The sequence below is a fragment of the Antechinus flavipes genome, chromosome X (assembly GCF_016432865.1).
Source record: "Antechinus flavipes isolate AdamAnt ecotype Samford, QLD, Australia chromosome X, AdamAnt_v2, whole genome shotgun sequence".
NCBI classification, from domain to species: Eukaryota; Metazoa; Chordata; class Mammalia; order Dasyuromorphia; family Dasyuridae; genus Antechinus; species Antechinus flavipes.
The window spans coordinates 7,283,684-7,308,808 of NC_067404.1; the positions used below are offsets into that span (position 1 = coordinate 7,283,684).

Here is a 25,125-nt window from a genome sequence, read left to right on the forward strand (position 1 = left end):
CCAGGCTCCTAGACTCCTCCCTCATCTCACTGCTGTCATCTCCTGAAGGCTGGGCAGGGTGTGAGCTCCACGCTATTGACAACCATCCATGATGACAGTTAATATAAAATAGACAACCAATTCTAGAGTCTTGTTCTAGGTAGCACAGGATCCTAGACCGAATTGGAGGAAAGGATCCTCAAGGTCAGGAAGTTCAACTTCTTCATTTTAGTGAAGTCCAGAGAGGATAAGTATGGCTTACTCAAGTCACACAGGGAAGAAGTATCTGAGGCAGGATTCAAACCCAGTATTCCTGATCCCAGACAACACATCCCACTGTGCTTCTCTCTGACTGAAGGGCCAGTTCTCAGCCAGTAAACCATTTCTCCCTCATCCCTAGTTCTCTGGCATCCCATTCTCAGTGGGGCACACAACAAAGGTGGACCTTCAAGCATGCCCCAGGCCTGCTTTTTTCACACTTTGGCCTGCCTCTCATCAGTCCATTCCTGCTTAGTGTTCTGCAGGGCTTGAGTTTTCTGTTCATCTACTTGGACGTAGTCAACTCGATGCTCTTCTGAAATCAGAGGTTTCTGTAAAGGAAGAACAGACCAGTTGGCATCAGCTAAGATCAATGCATTCAGAGCCTTCTGCTCTCCTCTCATCCCGGACACCGGTGCTCTTCACACTCCACTTAGCCTCAGAAGGGAACATGATACGACTACATATTATTTTTATGGTTAAAGTTTTATTGTGAAGTACCTACTGCCTATCAGGTCCCGGGGACCCAGAGACAAAAGGGAGAGCCTCCTGGCCTCCGGGAGTCTTGATCTGAACAGGAGAGACAACATATCCATATATTAATATGTCAAAACATATGCAAAATGGTAGTAGGGAGAGAGAAAGGAAAGAAGAAAGGTCTTAATAGCAACTGGAGGATCAAGAAAGGCAGAAGATGGAGCTAGAGTGAAGTCTTAAAGGAAACCAGGGATTCAGAGAGGTCATGTTGAGGAAGGAGATCATTATAGGCATGGGAAACATGTTATGCAAAAGCATGAGGATGGCAGGAATGGGAAGAAGGCCAATTTGGCTGTCCCCCAGAGGGCAGTACGTATAATAAGAGAATAACGTATAAAAAGGCTGGCCAGGTTGTAAAGAGCTTGAAGTATCAAATCAAGGGGTTTATTTGAGCTTGGAGGCATGAGCAACCGTTAGAGTTTGTTGAATAGAGGGTGACATGGTCAGAAGTGAACTTCAGCAGCTATGAGGAGGATGGATTAGAGCGAGGAGGCTATTCCAGTACTCCAGGGGAAAAGTGATGAACGATCGAAGGGAACAGTGGCTAGGCAAGTGCAAAAGAAAGAACAAATCCAAAACATACTGAGGAGGGAGAATCAATAACACTGATGACTGACTGGATACAGAGATTGAAAGAAAATCAGAAGTCAAAGAGGATACTGAAGTTACAAGCCTAGGTGGCTGAGATGGTGGAGAGCTCTCAGCAATAATAGGAAAGTCCCAAAGAGGAGAGGTTTTGGGGGCAAGGGAACAATGTCGAGGACACACAGAGATTGCCATCAGGTTTCAAATCCCCAAGAGGCGGTTGGTGATGCAGGCTTGACACCCAAAGAGAGAGCCTAGAAATTGGAATCTAAATTTGGGATTCATCAGCATAGGGACAATAATTGAGCTCATGGGAGTTGATGACATCAATGAATGAGATGATGTGAAGAAAAAAAAAGAAATCCCAGGACAGAGCCTTAGGGAACACCCATAATTACTAGGCTAAAGATAGAAGAAAACCCAACAAAAGAGAGACAAAAGAAGACGTCAGATATTTAGGAGGAGTGAGGAGAGAGCATGGCTTGATATAAGCCAGACTTGCAAGTGCATACACCCATATAGTGAGATTCCTCAAGACAGAAGGAAAAAATGTAAAGGCCATAGCTTTTTGAATAATTACTATGCTATGAAAAAAGAGAATTTTGTAAATTTCCCAGATATCATGGATTTCAGAGCACCACCAGAATGGTTCAGAAGAGAAAATGAACTTGTACAATAAGATATTGGGGGGGGGGGGGGGGAATTAGGTCAGAAACGAAAGTTTTTAATACAGAATTAAAGAAGACAAACAACAAAGTAGAAAAATGAGAATGCATGGTAGAGAGTCTTTCCAAAGAATTAGTTACTATGAAAGAATGACAGATTTGTAACTGAAACATACAAACAGAAGAAAACGTGGCAAAAGAGATGCAAAAAGCAATCATTTGAAAAGAATATGCGAGCCAAAGTGATGAAAGTAAGGTCAATGATAGTAATTCAGGATTACTCTGCAGCCTTACAAAATTGCAGAAGAGAATAGCATAAGATATTTCAAAAAAGTAAAGGAACAAGTTGCAACTCAAAACATCTTGCAAAATCGAACCCGATCATCAATGAAAAACCATTAACAACAACAACAACAACAAAACCAAGCATTTGAGAAATTCTTACAAAAAAGAAAAATGAAAAACTCCTCTAAGTTAACAGAATATCCAATTTATAAACCTTCGAAACAAGAGAAACACAGAAAGGGAAAATAAATAGAATTATCAAAAAGGGATTAAGTAACAGAATCAATTCTTTCATGTTCTTATCATTGCTCTTTTTAAAGTAACTTGGACTAATAGGTAAAATACAGAACAAAGGATCATTCAAGAGACAAAAAAGCCCTGATCAACTGAAGAATTAAGGGAATCTTCAAGAAAAAAAAAGAGGGTAAAGCTAAATTAGTATTCTGTTGGCCACATCCCATGATCTCCTTTAAGTAAAACAATATCATATGTGGGAAAAAAATAATACAATGACAAGTTGCTCTAGTCGCAGGGGTCCTCAAACTATGGCCCGTGGGCCAGATGCGGCAGCTCAGGACGATTATCCCCCTCATCCAGGGCTATGAAGTTTCTTTATTTAAAGGCCCACCAAGCAAAGTTTTTGTTTTGCCTATAGTCCGGCCCTCCAACAGTCTGAGGGACAGTGAACTGGCCTCCTATTTAAAAAGTTTGAGGACCCCTAGACTCTAGTGTGTAAAGAGGAGCTGAAGAAGCATCTACACCTACATACATCCCAGATGTAAACAGAGAAGAAATAGCTATTTTCCTAATCCATCAATAAGAATGGGGAGCTATGGGGTCATAGAATAAAAGCAATGAATGGGGAGGGACTAGAATGGAGGTATTAGGAGAGTCTCACCCCTCAAAAAGAAATGAAACAGTGGATTCCTATGGGAGTGGAGAGGAGGGAATTCTACGTCTGTGGCAAAAGACAGGGGCATTATAATGGGTGTTGTCTGGGGTAAGCAGGAATAATAGAAGACAACTGCCTCCAAACCAAGCTTGTGCTACCCAGAACTATCTTACTCAAGGAGAAGGGACACATGGGTTATCAAAGGCAACAAGCACCCAAGGTGGCAGCAACAAGGGTCATAGACCCAGAGATAGAATGCCCTGGCCAAGTGGTAAGAAATCATGGGAAAGGCAGAGAGGTTGTTTGGGTTTCCTTATTGTTACACAAAAACCTCCCATCGAATGAGATAGCTTCCTTAAAGAAATGTTATTTTTAAGTAAGTCATAGCAAAAGGTCCAAAAAAATAAGGAAGCAATCAGTCAACAAATGAATAAATGAATACTCAATAGAAAAAGAAAACGGGATAAGATTTGTATGTGCATTAACATTAAAGTGAAATAGAGAAGAGAGTTCAAATATGACAGCCCTGAAATTCTCCTTCTCATGAAAGACAGCAAAATTTTTTAAATACTCAAAGGAAATTCACAATAAGCAGAAACAAAATAAAAAGAATTAGTGTCATAACCACAATGCTATGCTAACATTCCAGCCTCTAATTGTATTGAAATTACAGAAATTATCAAAACTATTTGGTGCTGGTTAAAAATTAGAAAATAGATCACTGCAACATTCAGTTTAGATAAATAAGATTCAGAAACAAACTCAAAAACCCAGCATTCACTAACTGTAGAAGGATTCTATAGGAAGCTAGAAAGCAGCCTGACAGATTGCAATGGAGTATTAGTGTGCCATAAGAAATAATGAATCAAACTTCTTTCACAACATGTCTAATGTAGAATATGTTTAATAAGATTGCACACATATAACCTATATCAGATTGTTTGACGTCTTGGGGAGAGAGAAAAAACACTGTGGAATTCAAAATCTAACAAAAGTAAATGTTGTAAACTATCTCTACGTGTAATTAAGGAAAATAAAATACTATTAAGTGGAAAAAAATAGAAATAAATAATGAATCAACAAATTCAATGAGAAACTATAGCAAATGACTTCATTCACTTTAGAGCTGCAGAAAAAGTCATCCAGTTTTTCCCACTGAGAAAAGCCAGTAAGGCATAGCATAGACTCCCGGTACCATCAGAAGCTGCCAGGGACATCTGTAGCATGCAATAATCTGTACCCAGAGGCACTAGGAATAGAGCTCATTTGAGAAAGCTTCAGGGTGCAGAACCTTGAAAACCCCAGGGAGTAGTAGCACCCATCAGTGCCATGCCAACCAAAATTACATGGCACCTCAGTGCACGTGTTTTAGATGGCCTAGGTTTAGGGGTGCTGAACACACTAAGACTAACTCCATAATAACTGTAGGCAAAGACTCGAGGGAAAAAACTCCATAAGACTTATATGAGTAGCTAGGAGAAATAAAGCAAGAAGTCTTAAAAAATGAAACAAAAGCTCTGGAGGAAAGAATTGTAAAGAGAATAGTTTAGAGGAAAAACTCTTTCAAAAAATCCTAAATTAAAAAAAAAAAAAAACTACCCAGATTTATTAGAACCAGAGGGCAAAGTGAAGATAGGAAGACTTCACTATTCACCTCCTGAAAAAGAGACCCCAAAAGGAAAAGTCCCAGGAATAATGTCATAGCCAAAATCCAGAGCTGCCACATCAAAGGAGAAAAAAAATTGCATTCAGAAAGAAGCAGTTCAGATATCAAAGAATCAGTCAGGTTCACACAAGACCTGGTAGTGTTTACTAAAAACCAAAGGAGATCTTGGAATATAATAGTCCAAAAAGCAAAACACGAGGCTTACTATCAAGAATAACTTGCTCTGCAAAGTTGAGTATAGGAAGGAGTATGGGAAGGGAAATGGGCCTTTAATGAAACAGAGGATTTTCAAGCATTTCCAATTTTTAAAAAATGCCAACACAATTTTGAAATTTGAAATACCAACACAAGAGTCCAGAGAAACTAGAGAGGTCAATTTGTTAGGGAATGGATATGAGAGTGCATGCTAACATTCTACTAGGTGGAAAAGAAACGAGTGTCTCAGCAGAATCTTAATGCCTTCAAAATGTACTGAAAACTAAAGAAGTAAAAAAGGAAGTTCTGGGGGCAGTGGTATTTCTGTTTTGAGAGTCTGTATTGGGGAAAGAGAAGGGAAGCTAAAAGGAGAAGTATACTCGGGTGTGCAGGTAAATGTTTTAACAACTAGCTCTCTGGAAAAAAAAACACACACGCACGTACACTACACACTTTGACGGTTAACTGTACTATTAACATTTTCTTCATCACTTTCTTAAGTCTAGTTTAAAGGTTAATAAATTATGGGTCCCCAGGCCATATTTGACTTCTGGTAGCAACTAGGTAAGAATAGTTTTTACATTTTTAAATACAATCAAACTTTATTTTAAAATGTAAAAACAATTCACAGCTCTTGGGTTGTACAAGAACAGGTGGTGAACCATAGTTTTGCTGACCCCCTAGAGTCTAGGGGTCCTCAAACTTTTTAAAAGGGGGCCAGTTCACTGTCTCTCAGGCTGTTGGAGGGCCGGACTATAGTCAAAACAAAAACTTTGTTTTGTGGGCCTTTAAATAAAGAAACTTCATAGCCCTGGGAGACTGGGATAATCGTCCTGAGCTGCCACATCTGGCCCGTGGGCCGTAGTTTGAGGACCCCTGCTAGACAACTGACAAAATAATAAATCGAATCCTGATTTGTAGCAGTTGCCAATTTCCACATAAATGTTCACATTCAATATTTAGCAATTGTTAAACTGGCTCTAAAGAGCCAGGCTGAGCTGGTTCCAGCATACCCCTGGATATATTGTAGAAATGAAGACGGGGGAATTTACTATTTCCCTCACTGGAATATAGTAGAATAACATATAATTATGGAGGAAAGAGTGGGAGGAATGGACGCCTGATGAATCTTACTTCTTATGTGGAATAAACAAAAGAGAACTGAACATACAACACACACAGTTTAGCGAAAATACGCCTCAAACTTAACAGGAAACCAGTAGGGGAGGGGATGGAAAGGGAAAGATAACACCAAGGGGGGAAAAGTCACAAGTAAAACAAACTTCCTGATCCTGAAGGGGGGATTCAACGGTGGTTAGGGGAAGGGAGGAGAGGAATAAAAGAAAAGAAGAAAAATCTAAGGAGGTGCCTTAGATTGTCTCTTAGGCATTTGAGGAATAGCTAAGAAATTGTGGCATATTAATATAATGGAATGCTATTGTGTTATAAGAAGCACCCCCCCCCCCAAAAAGACAATTTCAGGGAATCGTGGCTAGTACAAAATGAGGCAAGTGAAGGGAGTTGAATCAGAAGAATAATATATACAAAGCAACCACGTTTTTTTTTAAAGGCTAAAGAACCTTGGCAGGAAGGCTGCCCCACCTGTCTCCTGATAACCAATGGTGAAGGATGGTGCCTACCTGTTGCCAGTGAAGGGATGGACTCAGGGAGTGGAGTGAGACAGCCATTCTCGGACACTGTGTGGACTGCTTTTGCTTGACTTCACTTAACTATTACAAGTTTTCCCCCCACTGTTCTTACTTTTAGTTAATGGGAGAGGGGAGAATAGAGAGAATTGAGGGAGTTAGGACAATGGTAGTGGGAATTGAGTGAATCACACTGACTCCATCTTGTGACTCAATTCTAGAGCTAGCTCAGTTCCCTTTCCATATTCAATTAAGGGTCTAGTCCAACTTCTGTCTCATTAGAAAACTTTTACTCAATTGTAGGAACTGGGAGAAAACTTTACTGCATTGTTTGAACCTAGCCCTGCGTAGCTGAGAAACTGGGCCACCCCTACCTACTTAGAGACCCTTAACCTAGAGACCCTAGTTATGCTGACCAGAGACTTAGTCAGATCCTAAGATGGATGCAAGGAGTTTTCTCACAATTGTACATCCTAAGCAACCAATATGTCTTATCTGAAAACTGGCCCCATAATGATTAACCACTTATTGTATCCTAGTTCCTTTGTTTACAGATACTCCTTTTTTAAATTCAGGGAATTATATCTGTTTTTTCTTCCCCTCCTGAGTTGAAAAGACTCTAATCCAATTAAAAATCAGATTACCTTGTTTCATTGTCATTACAGATTTCATTGTTGCATTGTTTCTTTTTATTAATTGGCCTTATTTTATTAATTGTTTTTAATGTATAAAAGTTTTTCTCCCTCTGCATACTACCTTCAGGCCTAAGTTGACAAGGTCTGGTCTTGTTTTGTTAGGCAACTGGCATACACTGCTTAATAAATCAATATGCTCAGAAGATCAAATTTTTGTTTTTCTCGTCATTTCATCTTTTACCTACCAGAGTTTTTGGTGGGCCATTCTAAGTCAGGTCAGGACTTAGACTCCAGCTGATAGTCTTCCGACAAAACTCCTCAGAGATCTCCCATTAGTTTTTTCCTGAGGCTTTCTCTCAGAAAAGACTGCCTCTGGAGGTAAGACTCCTACTCTCCATCCTTTTTTTTTTTTTTTTTCCTGAGCTCAGGTAAGGTTTAAGATTTGTTTTTTGCTTATTTGGATTTTGAGGATTACTTTGGGCCCACCCCTGGGATTGGAGAAGTGGAGTTAAGTTTTGGGTTTTCAGAAGTTGCAACAGAAGATGGGCTCCAGCAGACTGTGGGTTCCCTCTTAGATAAGACTTTTTTATAGCATGAGACTAGGGAATGACTAAACAGCATGCAATTGAATTATGTGACATCTGGCATGAACCTGCAATAGATTCAGCAGATAATTTGGGCCTTTATCATTGTTACAAATTAAAATCAGTCATAGAAAAATCTTATTCTGATCAGATAAACCTTTGGTTTTGCTGGGCAACTTTAAGTGACGCTTTTTGCCCAACTCCCCTCAAAAGGAACTTTTTCCTTATAGTCTATCTCATCATTTTGTTTCTGTTTTTATGTCTTTGTAAAATGTAGGATGTTTAAAGAAAATTTTAAAAGAAAACTGCTAAAAGGCTGTAGCCAAAGAGTTTAGAATATGGAAGGAGATTAATAAAGTTTCATACTTGAAGCAATTGTCCCAGTAAGCGAGACTAACTCCCATTTTAGCTTTCAGTGGGAAATTAAATTGTAAGAAAAGAAAAAAAAAGCTTTGTAAGATATTTTTCTCCCTGTCATATCAGCCTTAGTCACATTGGAATTACAGAAATAAAGCCAGATGATAAGTTTGTAGAACTGCTAAAACATCTTAGTCCATTTTGGTAGTTTGAAGATTAAGAAGTTTGGAGATGAATCATTTTCACTTAGCAACTTATGATGAAATTTCTTAGTGAATTTTGGGATACCATTCTCTAGAATGTAAGGGAAAAAAGAATTTAATTCTAGAAAAGGTTTAAGGGTGGGGGCAGCTAGATGGTGCAGTGAGTGGAGAGCAATAGCCCTGAAGTCAGGACCTCAGACAATTATTAACACTTCCTAGCTGGAGGACTCTGGGCAAGTCATTTAACCACAATTGTCTCTCAAAAACAAACAAACAAAAAGTTTTTAAAATAAATAGCACTTAGATCAATTCCTGCCCCTCCTCCCCCAATTGATAACCCTATTGTTTTAGTATAATAAAGACAGACAGCTAATTTGAAAACAATCCCAGAGCGTGTGTATGTGTGTATGTATGTATTGGGTGGGTGGGGGGGATTAAAATGGTTTGCATTTTGAAATTTATCTGAAACCAAGTAGCTGCCTCTTATTAATCCTTTGACCTTGAAAAATCCTTCAAAGATTCCCTTGTGACTCCTCCTGCTCAGACCTTTCCCTTTGATTCTGTTAACTCCTCTCCTGTCAGGTAAAATTCCCAAAGAAGTGTATTTGGGCAAAACACTACTGGGAAAATGCAGGGAAACTTAAGCTTTTTAAGAGAATGTGATAAAAATAGATGTTTGAAAAATAAATAATGAGGTCTATCTTGTTTCAAAACTAATAATAATAAGTTTAATAGAGATAGAAACAATGATGTCAAGAGAAAAAGAGAGAGGAATAAGGAGGAGGAGAATAAAGGAGAGGGGAGGAAGAAGGGAAGGGAAAAGGAAGAGAAAAACGAAAGGGAAGGGGAAGGAAAGGAAAGGGAGGGATTGTAACTTTTTAAAAATGCAAATAAAGTAGAAGAAAATGCAGAAGGAAGCACAGAGTTTTGAAAATAACACATGGCATTTATTGTATTAAAAAAGCAAAGTGTGAAATGGAGATCTATGGGTTTATATATAAATTTGTTTTTGTCTGTGTATATGGAAACATTTCTTTTTGGCATATAATTTTAGATAACTTAAAATTTTAAATTAGAAAGGAAACATTTACCTTGGAAATACTTGAAAGTCAACTTCTCTGACAAATGTTTGATATCCTAGTATGGTTATGAGAAATATCCTAATTTTTCCACCCCACCGTGCAAGTTTGGTTGATTTTCCTTTAAAATGTATTGAAAATATATTTGAAATTTGTTTGGCTCCAGGAATTAAAGGTTCAGGCTATTGACGTAACTGGTCACTTGAGTACAAAAGAATCACAAGGAGCTCCAGGTTCTCCCTGATGTCTGGCAGGCAGACCCTAATGGGCAGTTAGAGGCAAGAGAGTTTCATTTAAATGAAACAAATCAGATATCCTCAATGCATGTCCTTGTTGAATATCTTTCACCTGCTATGGTCAAGTAAATCTCCTTTTGTTAACTGTCAAATGGTGCACGAGTGTCTCATTTGGTTCCAATATTGAACATAAACTATGTGGAGGCCTGAGTCAGGCCCAACCCCAAACACCAAGATATACAAGAAGTTAATTCAAATACACAAGAATAAAAAAAAATTTGTCACAAGGGAAGGCTTGTTAGGGGAGGGAGGGAGGGAGAAGTACATATTTGACAGCCAGTAGCCTGCTGGAGGTTCCCTACTGTTGACCACATCTAGGGCATGAAAATGGCACTTCCACTTTATCTGATATTGGATACCAAGGGACAGAACTCCTTCCTCTCCAAAATAAGCCCTGTTCCCACTCTTAAACACTCACTAGTATCTGAGCAAAACTAAATCTCCAAGACCCATTCGAACATCTTGGAGCAACTTCCCAAGAAGCAAAGAAATAATTAAGTCCAATAAGGAAACGTAAGGAGATCGTGGAACTTCCAAGTTAAAGGTTCCTGCAATGGACCAGACCCAGGGCTTGAAAGCAGATTCCTACCTTGAGCACTGGAGATGGAGAAGCTGGATTAAAATCCAAGGCTAAGTAATCAAGACTGAATTTCTTTGGCCAAGAAAAAGCGCCCTCACAAGGGGAGTGTCCACGTCTGTGTTCCTGCCAGAAAAAAGAAGACATTGAAGAACTGAGCAGAATATGACCTATCAGGCTCAGCAAAAGGAGCGGAGGAAGCTTTAGGTGTAGGGACGTCGGTGGTCTTGGTACAGGACTGGATTTGTGAAAATAGCCTTCAAGAGGATAGTCACTTCCTCCCAAACACTGCTTTCCTAAAAATTATCTACCTTCATTTACCCTAGGCTCCAGCCTTCAGTCAAGCATGAATGACTGAAATGAATGTATCTACGTAAGATTTGTCAGTAAAAAATAGAACTTGATGAAAATACAAGTATTCCGAATTCGACTTTAATAAAGAGATAAAATATAGAAAATACAAACACCTGGGTACAAAGTAGGTACTTGGCTAAAAGGCAAATGTTATCATTGCTTAGCTTCACTCAGATTTTCTTTGTCAGAACTGCCCCCTTTTCTTCTTGGCTACGGCCTAGCTGAAGCCACCATGTACTTCAGAACACTGCTTTCCCTGCTTGAGGAGGAGAAATTTTTTAATTACTATTTACCCTAATTATTAGTAGAACAGGGCAAAAGTCCTGTTCTGATGCTTCCCCCTAGTGTCCAATTAAATTCAGGCAGGCTCATCATCTCACTGGGGATAAACGAGGATAAATCTGAGCCATAGCAACTCTTTAAGACCATCAACGACATCACCAAACAGTTGGAACTTATTGTCAGTGGAAGGTACAGCTACCACAAGAGAAGCATGGCTCCCAACAGCCATTTTGAGGTATGAGAAATGTTAGGAATTTTGAATGATTACCATAGAATCTCCATAAGGCTAAATAGATTTGCAATTGAAAGCTATGATAATTAATTCCTTGGAGATTATTATTTATTTTTTGTCCCCTACTAACTATCATTGGCCTACCTCCCCCAAGTTGAAAGAATTGGGAAAAAGATATGGTTAGTGAGGGCCAAAGTTTGGAGCAATAGTTCTATAACCTCTCTTTGATATAGCTAACGATTGTGAAGAACTAACCCCCAAACCGTCTCCACGGTAGTCTCCTTGCAGACTCTGTCTAAGCTCATTTCTCATCGAAGGGCCCATCCAGCATAGGCAAATGTTGGAGCCTTCGTAGAAAATTGTAGGTAGAACCTACAAGCCCTTGAGACCCCAATGAACCACTATGACCTTACCTACCTAGCCATTCTGAGCCATAATCATTTCTACTGCCCACTGGAGCCAAGGAGAGTCATGGAGGCAAGCAGAGGAGCTAAAGGTTGGGTATAGAGAGGAATTAGTATGGAGAGTGATGAGAGTGCATCAATGTGATGCTGCTAAATTACAGAAAACCTCCAAGTATCATTGGGCTTTCGTTTCCCCAAAGACATTACCAGTCTTGCTATGAAGGTATCGGAACTTTCCTAGAGAGATCTCTAAGTTTTCTTGAAATATCTTGGTGTGATTTGTGTGCTAGTAGGGAGCGAGGGAGAAATGGAGACCACAATAGTTTCTGTTACTGACTTATTAACCTTAAGTTTCAGACGATAAAGAATCGGTATCCTATTTTTTTTTTTTAAGAGCGCGTGCACGCACACACACACATATACACACACATTTTTGAGAAAAAAGAATTTGTCAATATTCCATCCACATGCAAAATACGTTACCATTTGAATGTAACTTTCTTCCTCTTCTCCGGAAACTGAATTGGCAAATGATCTTGCAGAATTAATCCCATCTCTTTCTGGAGAGAGAAAGTTGGTTCGGTTGCTAGGAAGAAAAACATAGAGGATATTAAGGAAATGTCTTACAGATGCTTTGAAAACCAGCCAACATCTGACATGGAGGCCCATATGTAGAGGAGATCCCTTTTCAGCTCTGGTTTTTTTAGCAATAGACTCCCCCACCAACAGGTTCCCAGAGACCATTACCTCCATTCCTGGGGCTTGACCTCAAAAGTCTCAATAAGAATTTTAGTTAGGACTTAGAAGTGACAGCTTTGTCAAACAGTTCCAAAGAGACACATGGCACACATCTGGAGAAATTATCTTGCACCGCAATCGGTATTTAGTACAGAAACGGACTCATTGGCTCCTCTAGCTGCAAAGCACGACTGCCCAGTTCCAAGATAGGTGCTGATGTTTGTTGACTGTAGTTCAGAAAAGACTGAGTTGGAGCTTTAATCCCACCTAACACTACTTGTGTGACCCTTGGCTAATTATTTTGCTAACTCATCAATCAATCAGTCAAAAACCATTTTTAGGTGTTTATTGTTTCCCAGGCGGCGCTAATTGAGAAAGGGAGGTAATCTAATGAGGGAGGCAACACCCATAAACCACCACATACAAGAGAAACGGAAAGCAGATGCAAAAGAATGAGGTGGACACTTTAAGCTCTCTGAGGACGGGATCTGTTTCCTTTTTGTTGTTTTCTCCTCCTGTTGTGTGAGTGAGGCTACCTTGTAAATGCTGGTAGATTGATCAGTTGTCTGGATCCCAGATTCTAGCAAAGCACCGACAGAATGAATGTTTGTTGGAGTGACTTTAGTAGTTGCGTGAACTGAATAGATGAAGCACTACCATGGGATGAATCGATGGAACAATTTACTTCCCTTACAAGGCAATTATTCCCAGGACCACAAACGATTGCCTAGCAAACGGTCCTTCTTAGCCCAAGTTGGGCCTTTTTGCTAAGTAGCTGAGAAGGGAATAGCTCCGTTCGTGTCTCCAGCCTTCAGCCGACAGATGGTCTTGCATGATCTTGAAGCCTTCGGCGGGGCAGAGCCCTATCGAGGGGAGTGGCACCCGATGGCCCCGAGAACAGAGGAGCCCGGCCTTCCACGAAGAGCTCTATGTTAGGGAGATGATCTCTTTAAGAAGTTGGGGAAAGTAGAAGGCTTCCGCTAAGCTACCCATGGTTGTGCCCCATGTGCTGAACTGCTACTTTTCTACTAAGAAAAGACTCGCCATGTTGGGTCAGAACCAGGAGCCGTGTCACCAAGGTGTGGCTTTGTGAAAAAGCAGGACTGTTCTTCATGAAAAAGCTAAATCTCAGTTGTTCCCCAGGGCTCTTCCCGATTCGGCTCCAGCCTGATTTCCCATCACTCCCCCTCACACAACCTCCATTCCAGCTGAACTGGCCCACGAGCGCACATTCCATCTCTTCATGCCTTCGCCGGCAACGTTCTCCCTCCTCCCTTGCACCTCAGGGAATCTTGAGTGGCCTCCAAGGCTCAGCTCCAGCATCACCTCCTTCCCGAGGCCCTAACTGATTCCCCACCCCCCAGGTGTTACTGTGTTCTCTTCCTGCCCTGGAAACTAGCTTGGATTTACTTCATAAAAGAAGCTGCTGCCATCTAGCATTCAAGGTCATCAACTTCCCTTCTCCATCATCCTCAAACTTTCCAAGACAATGTGCTTGCCATTCCCTTACCCAAGGGGCTAATTCCCTCTGTCCTTGCAAGGAAAATAGCTTTACCTTCCCTGGAGCGGCCTTCTACTTTCTCCCTGCTGTTCCAAGTTCCTAATCACCCCAAGGCATGACACAGACCGCCTTCCTGTGCCTCCGGAAATCAGCCCTGAAGAATTTCACTCTGGGCTTGACCTACTTAACTCAGCTAATGATCCTGGGTCACATCATTCATTGCCTGCCTTTGGACATTTTCTTGTGGCAGCATTAGGAGCTGACTGAAGCAGAGGGGTGTAACGAAACCCACGTGATGAACTTAGACAAGAGAAAGAAGTTAGACCCCAAGATCCCAGACTGTTAGAGCTAAAAAAAAAAAAAAGCACCTTCTAGAATTTGACTAAAAATCAATCAAGCTCACTGACTTATTCGAGACAGACTCCATTTTGTTCCCCTTTTTAGAAAACAAACAACATCTACCATGGAAAAAGACCTGAACTTGGAATCAAGAAGATTAAAAACTTTCTCTGACACCTCCTAGCTTGTGACCTGAACCTCTCTATACATCTGTAAAATGGGGCTACCCTCCCTTACAAGGTTATTGGGAAGCTCAAGAAAAGAATCCCTAAAAACATTCGGCAAATCTTCAAACACTATCATCTCAATTGGATTTTTTGAGTCATTCTTCTTCTCTTTTTTGTTACATTCATCGGTGTACATGTGTTTACCCTAAAGAGAAAGTAAGGTCCTTGAAGGCAGGAACTGTTTTCCTATTTGCATCCCTAGCGCCTAGCATAGTGCCTGGTATACAGCAGGAGCATAATAAGTGCTTATGGTACTGAACGGGGAAAATGTTCTCAATAGACCATTATAGGAATTCATGTGAATTTTTTTGGAAATTATTTCTCTTTTTAACTTGTGGAACTAACAAGTGGAACTTGTGGAGTTTATGACTAACTAGGTGAACAGCTCTTCCTTTTGATTTGTCGTTAAAAGTTCCTTCTCTCACGTTTTTATGGTTCTAAATCAAGGGGCAAAGGCAGGAAGATGATACACTTAAGTCAGCTGTGTGATATATTCAGCAGGCTGGAAACTCACCCCTTCAATGATGGAGCATAGTACTGCATTGCACCTAATGGTCCAAGGATGGAGCTAAGTCCTTTAGCGTCTAGAACAAACTTTATCCTCATTCATAGCTCTGTCACTCAATTAACTAATAAACATTTATTAAATACCTAGTATGTGCTAAGTGCCGGGATACAAAAAAAAGAGATAAAAGGCAGTCCCTGCCCACAAAAAGCTCACAATCAATGGGGGAGACATGCAAACAAAGCAAGCTAGATACAGTATAAATAGGAAATAATTAACAGAGGGAAAGCAGTGGAATGAAGAGGGCTTGGGGAAGGCTTCCTGTACAAAATGATCCCTACATTCTAGTGTACTGACTGGAGATTATGCCCACTTTATAATCCAGGGCCATTGAAGCAATCCAACAAGCACCTCTTAAGTACCTACTGTGTGGGCTGCCCAGTCCCAAACACTAAGGAGACAAAGATGAAAAATGGAGCAGTCACTGCTTACAATGAATGGGGAATAGAACAAAAGAAGGGCGATTGTCTCACCATACCAGGATCCGTTCAGTTAACTTTCATTTTGGGGGTGGGCCAAATCCTACTCTCATCAGAGAAGTGGTCATTGGTGTTATGGGAGGTAACTGCATTGGCAGAGCCGAGATCCCAAAGGTTCCATGCTGGCTGGAAGGATTCCCAGATAATTCTAGGGCACGCCTGTGTTATCTACATGGAGATAGTGGACAAAAGCCCCGTTCTCTGGCCTTCTATCAATCACCATTCCGTGCTGGAGTGGGGGAGGGGGAGAAGGAAAGAGAGGAAGGCAGAAGACAAGACAGACAACAGTTTTTCATGACTTACTAAGGCACAGTCCAAGTCCTGGTCAAAGCTGAATGCTCCCGGATAGTAGAAAGGTTCCCCAAGTCCAGAGGGGGTGGGCGTGCTATCAAAAAAGAAAAGCCGACAGTTAGATTTCAATTATCCATACTAAAAAGAGGAGACTGTGGCCCAGCCACATAGCGTCCACGGTTCAAAGTCACCGCTTTTCGCAGCCAAGCAGCCAAAAACAACTAGAGTTTGCCTTTCTTCCTTTGCCTTCTTGTCCACTCTGCAGTGGGCATCAGAGAGCAGGGTGTGGAGACAAGGCATCCTGGAGGAGAGGAGTGGGAAAAAGCCAAGGGCCTCGAATCCACAGGCTAACTCATTGCTAACCAGAGGATGAATGGATTTTAGGGCCACGGTAAATGGAAGAGATGAGCAAAGAGGTAGGATAACCTAGTCAAAAGATAGGAAGACTTTTTCAAATGCCACCTCCAACACTTACTAGTTGAATGACCCTGAGCAAGTCCCCACCTTTTCGGGCTTCGGTATCCCTTCATTTATGTGATGAGAGTATAGGCTCTAAGCCAATCTCCAGCTCTGAACCTATGAACCTCTGAAGTATAAGAACTAGATTTCAAAAAGGGGGTTGGGGTTGAATCTATAAATAGATGGGAATTATCGAATGGGGAAACTCCTCCATTATAGCAATTAGTACATTTGAGTCCAACATCCTCATTTAACGAGGAAGAAACTGAGTCTCAGAGAGGGAAAGTTATTTGCCCAGGATCACGTAAGATTACAGACTGAAAGCTTGAAGGGATTGTAGCGGTTTCTCAGTCGGACCTACCGTTCCCATTTTATAGATGAGGAAGCTAGGACCCAGAGCAATGAAATAATAGAAGAGGGATTTGAACGCGGGTCTTCTGACAATGATGAATGCATAAAGGGTTGGCTTTTTCTGGCTTCTGACAGGCCTTTTTACCACATAGTATTTTATTTCTCAAATACATACAAGATAGTTTTCAACATTCATTTATTTCTATAAGACTTTGTAGTTAAAGTTTTTTTTTCCCTCCTTCCCTCCATTACCACCCCCTCCCCAAGACAGCAAGTAATATGTTATACATTAAATATGGGCAGTGATAGATCTATGTCTTGATGGAGGCCTTCATTCCTCCCTCTTGACAGATCTGTCTCCTGGGATGGGGCCTTCCTGAGGGAAGAGGGGACTGCCTGTGCACTGCCCTCCCTTCCTACTGAGGGACAAGAAGGCAGCCTTTCCTCCTTCCTGAGTCACGAGGGTCAAGTTCTCCTTCCTCCTGAGCGATGATGGATGATCCTACCTCCATCCTGGCAGGTCTACATCCTGGAGCCAGCCCTGAAAAGCTGCCCTTGACACCTTGATATCACCCTTCCACTTTATTTCAAAACTGATACTCTTCAGGGTGTTCATCTCCACCTCCAGCCTCATCTTCTTGTTAGAACTGAATTCCCTGAAATGACATTCCCTGGAGCCCCTCCTGTTCAAGGCTCTGCCGAAATAAAAGTTAGCTGGTATGGACTTCAAACACAGACACTAAAAATCCCCTTCTCTCCCAGGTACCTGGGGCAGTTGCCACTTAGCTCAGCTAGCTCATTGGAGTTTTTAAGCAAATGAATGAATGAATGAAGTTTCACGTCCTCACTATAACTCCTTAGGACGATTATTTATCAAGCTGAACATGGGAATCTCGGGCGTACCGGCCCTTTGGGCTCGGGTTCCACCAGCTACCCCTTTTTGCTCTATGGAATTCCTGCTTGGGTCCTCCTGGAAATCCTCCCAAAGGAAGTCCAGGAAATTTGATGGAATGTTTGGAGTTCGAGGTTCTGGATTCAAATACCACTTTGAAAGATAATTCACGTGACCGGGTCTTCAATTTATGCATCTTTACCATGAAAAGAAGCGATCTAAATCTGCAATCAGGTGAGTATTCATAGAGCCATGGGACTAGCCATCTGTCATCCCACACTTGAAGGCGATGCTCATGTGCTTTTCCATTCGATCATGCCCCTTTCCTTCTACTTCATGTACCTGCCCAATTTTGCACTGCTGAGGTGAGGCCGATTAATGATACCTACATGGGTCTCTCTTCATTTCCCTTTGCCAATGGGATTTGAAACCAAAATTAAATAAATTATTCCAACCAGGTCAACGATCTATCGCATCATGTAGTTACCACATTATTTCTTACTTTATGATGAATCGGATAAAAAGTCTGCCTTCACCTGCACAGAAAAACCATTTACAGTTGGAAACTCAACTTGATAGTGTGTGATGAATCCATATGCTTAAGTGATTTCAATTTTGTTGGGAAACTATCAAATTCAAGACTGCCTCTGTGTTGAAACCTTGTTAATGTACATTTAGACTTAAGAAAGCGAATCAAGGACTCCAGAGAATTGTTGATGAAGTAGTCGCACCCACCTCCTAACAGAAAGGAGACAGACTCAGGATGACACATACATTTTTGGACCTGGCCATTTCAGGGAAATTTTTGTGATTAATTTTACATGAAAATGGGGTGCCCAGCAAAGCTTGCAAAAGCTTCAAAAAATAAGTCAAAAGCTAAAAAAACAGAGCCATTAAACAAGAAGCCAGAAGCCTACAGTTATAAAGAAGCCTTCGCCCATTTGCTGGAATGATCAGAATTGTACAAGTCTGTGAAGAGGTAAATATGTAAGTCAGTGAACTTGCCTCTCCTGGGTAGGCTCAATTCCTCTTCTTGTCCCCAGCTGCAAATCTACAGTAACATTTCCTGAGAAAGCTATTGAAAGGACCCAACTGAAACGAATTACTTTAGGTGGAGTGGCTGATTGGAGGGTTGATTTTGAACCCAGAAGGATTTGTTGAATAGGGGAAGCAAAGAACCGACCCAACTCAACAGTGATGATGGATACCTCGATGACTAACATGACACTTTGTGATGAACATTGTGCGGGTACTCTAGACAAAGATCCTGCAATTCTGGAAAGGTTGCCTTGACTGAATGTGAGCCTCACTACTACTGTGCATCAAGTTTGTACTCACCCCAGCCTGGGTTCTAGGTATATTTCTGAGTGTGCGTTCCTCATGTCCTTGCTAAGCTATCTGAGTAAGTGCACTTGCTGAATAATGGAGTTTACCGATTGAGTGTTGGGAGGGGACAAACACACCAGTGGGGGCTTGTGAGCTAGTGTTTAGGTGGCTGGATCCCCACAAGGTTACCGGAAATATCAGCAACTCTTTTCAACAATGAGGTGATTTAAGGCAATTCCAATAGACTTGGGATGGAAAAAACCCTCTGCATCCAGAGAGAGAACTGTGGAGATTGAATGTGGATCAAAGCATAGTTGTTTTCACCTTTTGTGGTTGTTGTTTGTTTGCTTGTTTTTTTCTCTTTTTCATTTTTCTCCTTTTGATCTGATTTTTCTTTTGCAGCATGATAAATGTGAAAAGATGTTTAGAAGAACTGCACATGTTTAAGCTATACTGGATTACTTGCAATTCAGGGAAGGGGGAAAGAGGGGAGGAAGGGAAAAAATTCTGGATACAAGGTATTGCAAGGATGAATGCGAGCAGCTATTTTGCATGTATTTTGAAAATACTAATATCATTTATGAATATGACTAATATTATTTATGAAAAGCTAATATTAAAAAGAAGGAAGGAAATACTAATATTATTCATGAAAAACTAATATATAGGGAGGAAGGAAGGAAAGGAAGGAAGAGAAGGAAGAAAAGAGAGAGGAAGAAAGGAAAGAGAGGAAAAAGAAAGAAAGAAGAGAGAAAGAGAGAAAGAGAGAAAGAAAGAAAGAAAGAAAGAAAGAAAGAAAGAAAGAAAGAAAGAACAACATTTGATATGACCAGAGACAATAGGGAGCTGGGAAAATGAACCCCCAGGGAGTAATACATGCATATTTTCTGCAAAGTTCTTTTCTCCAGAGGTAGTAGAGATAACAGAAAAGTTAGGATTTGATGTTCCAGGAGCAGAGGGAGCCATGGAGAGTTTTCAATCAGAGGAGAGAAATGAGACAGTGCCAAAGAAAGACTGGCTGGGTAGCTGGGAGGACAATCAGAGACAGTTGGGAAAAGAAGGCAACAGGGAACACTGCAGTGGATGGAGTCAAGGAAAATCTGGCTCAAATTTAGCCTCAGCACTTGGCCATGTGACCCCCTGCCCCAAGTCACTCCACCTGCTTGCCTTCATCATTGACAAAGGAACAACTGAGTAACAATAGAGAGAGGAATCTGAAAATCTTTCAGAGGAGGAAACAGAGGCTCAGTGAGGGAGTATAAGATCATACAGCTAGTGAGTGTTAGGGTTAGAGGCAAGGTCATCTAAGGCTTTAAAGGGTAAGACGTTTGAGGCTACACTGAGAGGCAGAAGACCAGAGCTCAGGTCCCAGATGTGCCAGTTACTCTGCAGGTGACCCTGAGTGATCCAATTCCCCCTCTTTCATACAAAATCTCTCCCCAGTCAGCCAGTCAACATTTACTATACGTCAGGCACTGGAATACAAAGAATGTGAGAAAAACAGTCCCTGCCCTGGAAAAAGTCACAGTCTAATCAGGTAGACAACAGGTAAACAGCCACAAAAAGCAGGATCTATACAGGATAGACTGGAAATAATCAGCAGAGGGCAGACATTTGCATCGAAGGGGATGGGGAAAGGTTTCCTGCACATAATGAGGTCTTAGCTGGGACTTGACAGGAGCTAGTGAAGCCCAGAAGTGAAGATGAGAAGGGATGAGGGACAGGCAGGAAAATTGTTCAGACTTAGGCGATGGAGTATTGTGTATGAAGAATTGTGCATGAAGAAGAGCAAAGAGGCCACTGCTACTGGATCAAAGTGTGTGTGTGTGTGTTAGGCTTAGTATGGGTGGGGGTGGGGGTGTCAGGGGCTTGAAAAGCCAAGCAGAGGGTTTTCTACTTGACCCTAGAGGTGATAGGAAATCACTGTAGTTTATCGAATAGGAGGTTGCTATGGTCACGGCTGCCCTTTAGAAAGGTTCATTTGGCAGCTGAGTTGAAGATGGATTTGAGCGGAAAAAAATTTGAGGCAGGAAGATTGACCAAGAAGGTTTCTTTCTTCAGTAGTCCAGGTGGAAGTTGAACAAGATCTGTATGAAGGCAAGGAACAATGATATAAGAAAAAAAGGAAGCGTTACGGTAAACTCAACAAATTTTGGACTCGACAGCAGACTGGACGTGGAGGGTAGGATGGGCCGATAGAAAGTGAGGAGTTGAAGTCGAAGGCCGGGGGGACTGGATTCACTGGGAATAAGGGAGTTACAAAGAGAGAAGGGTTTGGGGGAGAAAGATGATAAATTCCATCTGAGATATGTTGAGTTTAATATGCTCATGGGGTGTCCAAGAGGCAGTTAAAGATGCAAGTTAGGAAAGGTTTTAGGGTTACATAAATTGATCTACACAGATGGTCATTAAATCCACAGGAGCTACTGAGGACCCCCCCCTCCAAAAGTGGAGAAGTCTAGAGGGAAAGGGCCCAGAACAGAGCAGACACTCGTAGTTAGCAGATGTAACCTGGAGAAAGGTTCAGCAAAACACTTGGATAAGTTGTGATCCAAGAGGCAGGAAGAGAATTAGGAGAAACCAGTATCCTAAAAACCTGCAGAAGAGAGTGTCCAGAAGGAGAGAGCAATCCAGTGCCCAAATCTGCAGAGAGGTCAGGGAGAGTGGGGATGGAGGAAAAGCCACTGGATTTGGCCATGAAGAGAGCAGCTTTGATGGGATGTCAAAGTCAGAAGCCTGAATGTAGTGAGAAGGTAAAGTAACAGGAAATTCTCTTTGTGAGGAGTTTATCTATTAAAGGGAAAAGAGCTACTGAACTAGGATCCCATGATCCTACTCTCTAACAGAGGGTAATGATACTTGTACACAGGGTTATAAGGCTCAACTAGGAGAGGGTGCAGGAAATTCTCTGGGCCTGTAAAACATTACAAAGGGTGAGCTGACACCAGGCCTGTCTACTGAGGACTACAGTGATTTATGTCTGAGAAACTCACTCAGAACAGAAAGTTGGCCAACAGGGTGTGGCCAAATCCTTTTTCTTGTTTTTGGCTGGAGTCACTGAAATCACATATACTGGGGGTTGGGGAGGGATTACTCCTGTGATTTCATTGGTTTAAAGAGTTCCTGATTAAGAAGCTCCTATGGATGCAAATGGGCACTGGCTGGCAGTCTATAATCTTAGAAAGTGGCCCCGGACCCTGAGAAGTTAAATGACTTCCCTAGAGTCACACGGTATGGGTTAGAGTTTCCTGATTCCAGAATCATGGATTATTATGAAGTGGGGAAATAGGAGCACAATAGTTATGACATGTCTGACTTGGGCTGGTAATAGAGGATGAATGGGCCGGCTATCAACAGAGATGAAACAATAAGACGTACAAAACTGTCAGCTGTGAGGGAGGGGAAAGGGAAGAATCAAGAAGGATGCTGAGTTTTGTCCCCAAAGTGAGAAGATATGGCCGGCAGAAGTGGCCAAAATGGACGCCTAAACAGGAGGCAGAAACCCAATGCCAGCTCTCAACCCTGAAGCTTACACCAGACCAATGGCTAAACCATAGTAAATTATTTCTACTCTAGAGATTAGGAGATCAGTCAGCAGCTGGAAGGCGGGGGTTTTCAGCAAAGTCAACACCAACACAAACAAAGACAAACAAGCTCCCAGCATAACTAAAGATGTGATAACAATCAACATGAAAAGCTGTGTTCAGAGGTGGCAAGAGCAGAGCCCACACCTTGGAGGCCTTAGCGAGTGACAGCAACTGAGCCCAACATGATGCTGACCAAAATACTCAGACCGGGACAACCGAGGCTCAAGGACTCTGAGATCTCTAACATTTCACTTTGAGACAGCAAGAAAGAGGCCTAAAACTCCTTCAAAATCCAGAGGAGTCTTTAGAAAGTGAAGGTCAGCTCGGGAACCCAGGGAAGGAAGCAAAAGAAAAAGCAAAACTGACCATCCAATCAAAAAAGGCAGCAAATAGCAGAGCCTAACCCTGGAACAAAACTCCCACCCAACTCAAGAACTAAAGCTGGACAGATGAATAAATAGAAAATGATCCCAACCAATAAATATCTAATTCCATAACAACTGCAAACAATGACTCAAAAGAAAAAAATGGATTTTCCATCAATCCAGAAAATGCACTCCCATACATGAATACCTAGGGAAAATGAAGCAGGAGAGAAAAGCAATTTAATAAAAGCCTTGGAGGAAAGAATTAAAAGAAGAATAAGTAACTTAGAAAAGAAAGTGGACAATTTTCCCCAAGAAATTGAATCCCTGGAAACTAGATTAATGAAACTAGAAATGAGTGACTCCATCAGATAGAAAAATGAGAACAAAATCAAAGGATTAGAAAAAGTAGGCCACTTTTTCTGTATCATGGACCCCTTTGGAAGTCCAATAAAGCCTATGAACTCTTTCTCAGAGTACTTTTAAATACATAAAATAAAATACAGAGGGTTATAAATAAAACCAATACAGTTGATATACAGTTATCACAATATTTCTTAAAGAACTAGTTCACAGGATCCAGGTTAAGAACCCCTGAAATAGAAAAAAAATGTAAGAAATCTCGTATTTTTTTTAAAAAACTGACCTGAAATGTGGGTCAAGGAGAAATAACTAAAGCAATATTGGGCTTCCTAAAGACCATGATAATAAAAAGCCTGGACATTGTATTTTAAAAAATCATAAAGGAATACTGTCTAGATCTAGTAGAATTGAAAGGCAAAGTGAAGATAGAAACAAAGAATTCACTAACTGCCTCTTGAAATGAACCCCCCAAAAGAAAAGTGCTAGGAACGCCAAGGGCAAAATCCAGAGTTCCCATGTCAAATAAAAACTTTTACACACATATGAAAAGAAGCAGTTCAAGCATCAGGGAATCACAGTCAGGTTCACACAAGATCCAACAGCTTTTACTAAAAATCAGAGGAGATCTTGGAATAATCTTTGGGAATGTCCAAAAGACAAAAGATATGGGATTCTGACCAAGAATAACATACCTTGTAAAGAGGAGTCTATTCCTATCTGTGCCAGGAGGAGGGTGGGGAAAGGATTTGTAGTGGAATAGAGAGCTTTCAAGTATTTATGATGCAAAGATCAGTCTCATGGGTAGGAACTTCGAAAAACACAGAAAAACTTAGAAAGGTAATTTGAGCAATCGGAAGGATCTGTATGATTTAACGTGAAGGGATTGCAGGGAGAATATTCACATTTCAAACTTAATGTTTTTTAAAGGTTTTGAGGAAAAGAAAAACAGAGGACCTAGGGGTTTTATTGTGAGGATTTGAAGAAGAGAGGAGCCAGTAAAGTAGGAAAACACTAGTACAGAAAGAAAGAAAAGGAGGTAGAACTTGCTATTTCTCGTCACTGGGGTAATAAGAGAAGAATTTACAAATATGGAGGAGAGGGGGGGAGAGACTATTATTTTTGACAAAAGAGGGTTGAATGTAAACATGAAGGAATGCAAACATGAATGAATGTGTACACACAAAATTTGGGGAAAACATATACTAGAGTTAACAAGGAAACCAACCACGAGGCAGGGAGAGGCTATTTAAGAGGAAAGGTAGTAACAGGGAAGAAATTCATAAGCAAAACAAACTCCCTGATCCCAAAGGGAAAGGAGGCTAAAAGAAGAGAAATTAAAAAAAAAAAACTAGAAAATTCAGAGATGTCTTCAACTGCTTCCTAGAGACAGCTAGGTGGCACTGTGGATAGAGTACTGGGCATGGAGTTGGCAAGACCTGAGTTCAAAATTTAGCTTCAGACACTTATTAGCTAGGTGACCCTGGGCGAGCCCTTTCACCTCTGTTTCATTTTCCTTCACTATAAAATGGGGCCAATAATAGCACCCATCTCCCAATGTTGTGAGGATCCAATGAGATAAGATTCATAATGTGCTTAGCACAGCGTGTAGTAGGTGTTTTAATAAAATTCTTGTTTTCTCCATTTCATCTTAAACAACTGGGGAATGAACAAGCTGTATGAGTGCAATGAAACATTAAAGCACTCTACGAAATGACAAGAGAATCTTTCAGAGAATCCTGGGTATTGTGAACTGCAGCAGAGGGAAGTGAGAGAAACTAGGAGAACAATTTATTTAAGACCAACAACACTAAAGAAAGGCCCCCTTAAAGACTTAAGTTCTCTGATCAATGCAGTGATCTCCAGAGGATCCATGATGAATCCTCCACATCCTAAGAGAGAGGGGCTGCATTCAAGGTGCACAAAGAAAGAGT

General features: G+C 41.1%; 1 protein-coding gene across 2 annotated transcripts in view; it reads right to left on the minus strand.

The window, feature by feature from the left end:
• Positions 1-370: 370 nt before the first annotated feature.
• Positions 371-25,125, minus strand: part of GAB3 (GRB2 associated binding protein 3) — a 164,894-nt gene continuing 140,139 nt past the window's right edge. Inside the window, exons 7-11 of one of the 2 annotated variants that reach the window (XM_051967746.1) lie at positions 15,864-15,945; positions 12,195-12,297; positions 10,715-10,717; positions 10,452-10,565; positions 371-569 (exon numbers count right to left, since the gene is read on the minus strand). In XM_051967746.1, the coding sequence (XP_051823706.1) occupies positions 453-569; positions 10,452-10,565; positions 10,715-10,717; positions 12,195-12,297; positions 15,864-15,945 (419 nt within the window). In that variant the 3' untranslated portion in view covers positions 371-452. The remainder of the gene's footprint in view (positions 570-10,451; positions 10,566-10,714; positions 10,718-12,194; positions 12,298-15,863; positions 15,946-25,125) is intronic. The other variant, XM_051967747.1, reaches the window with a different exon arrangement.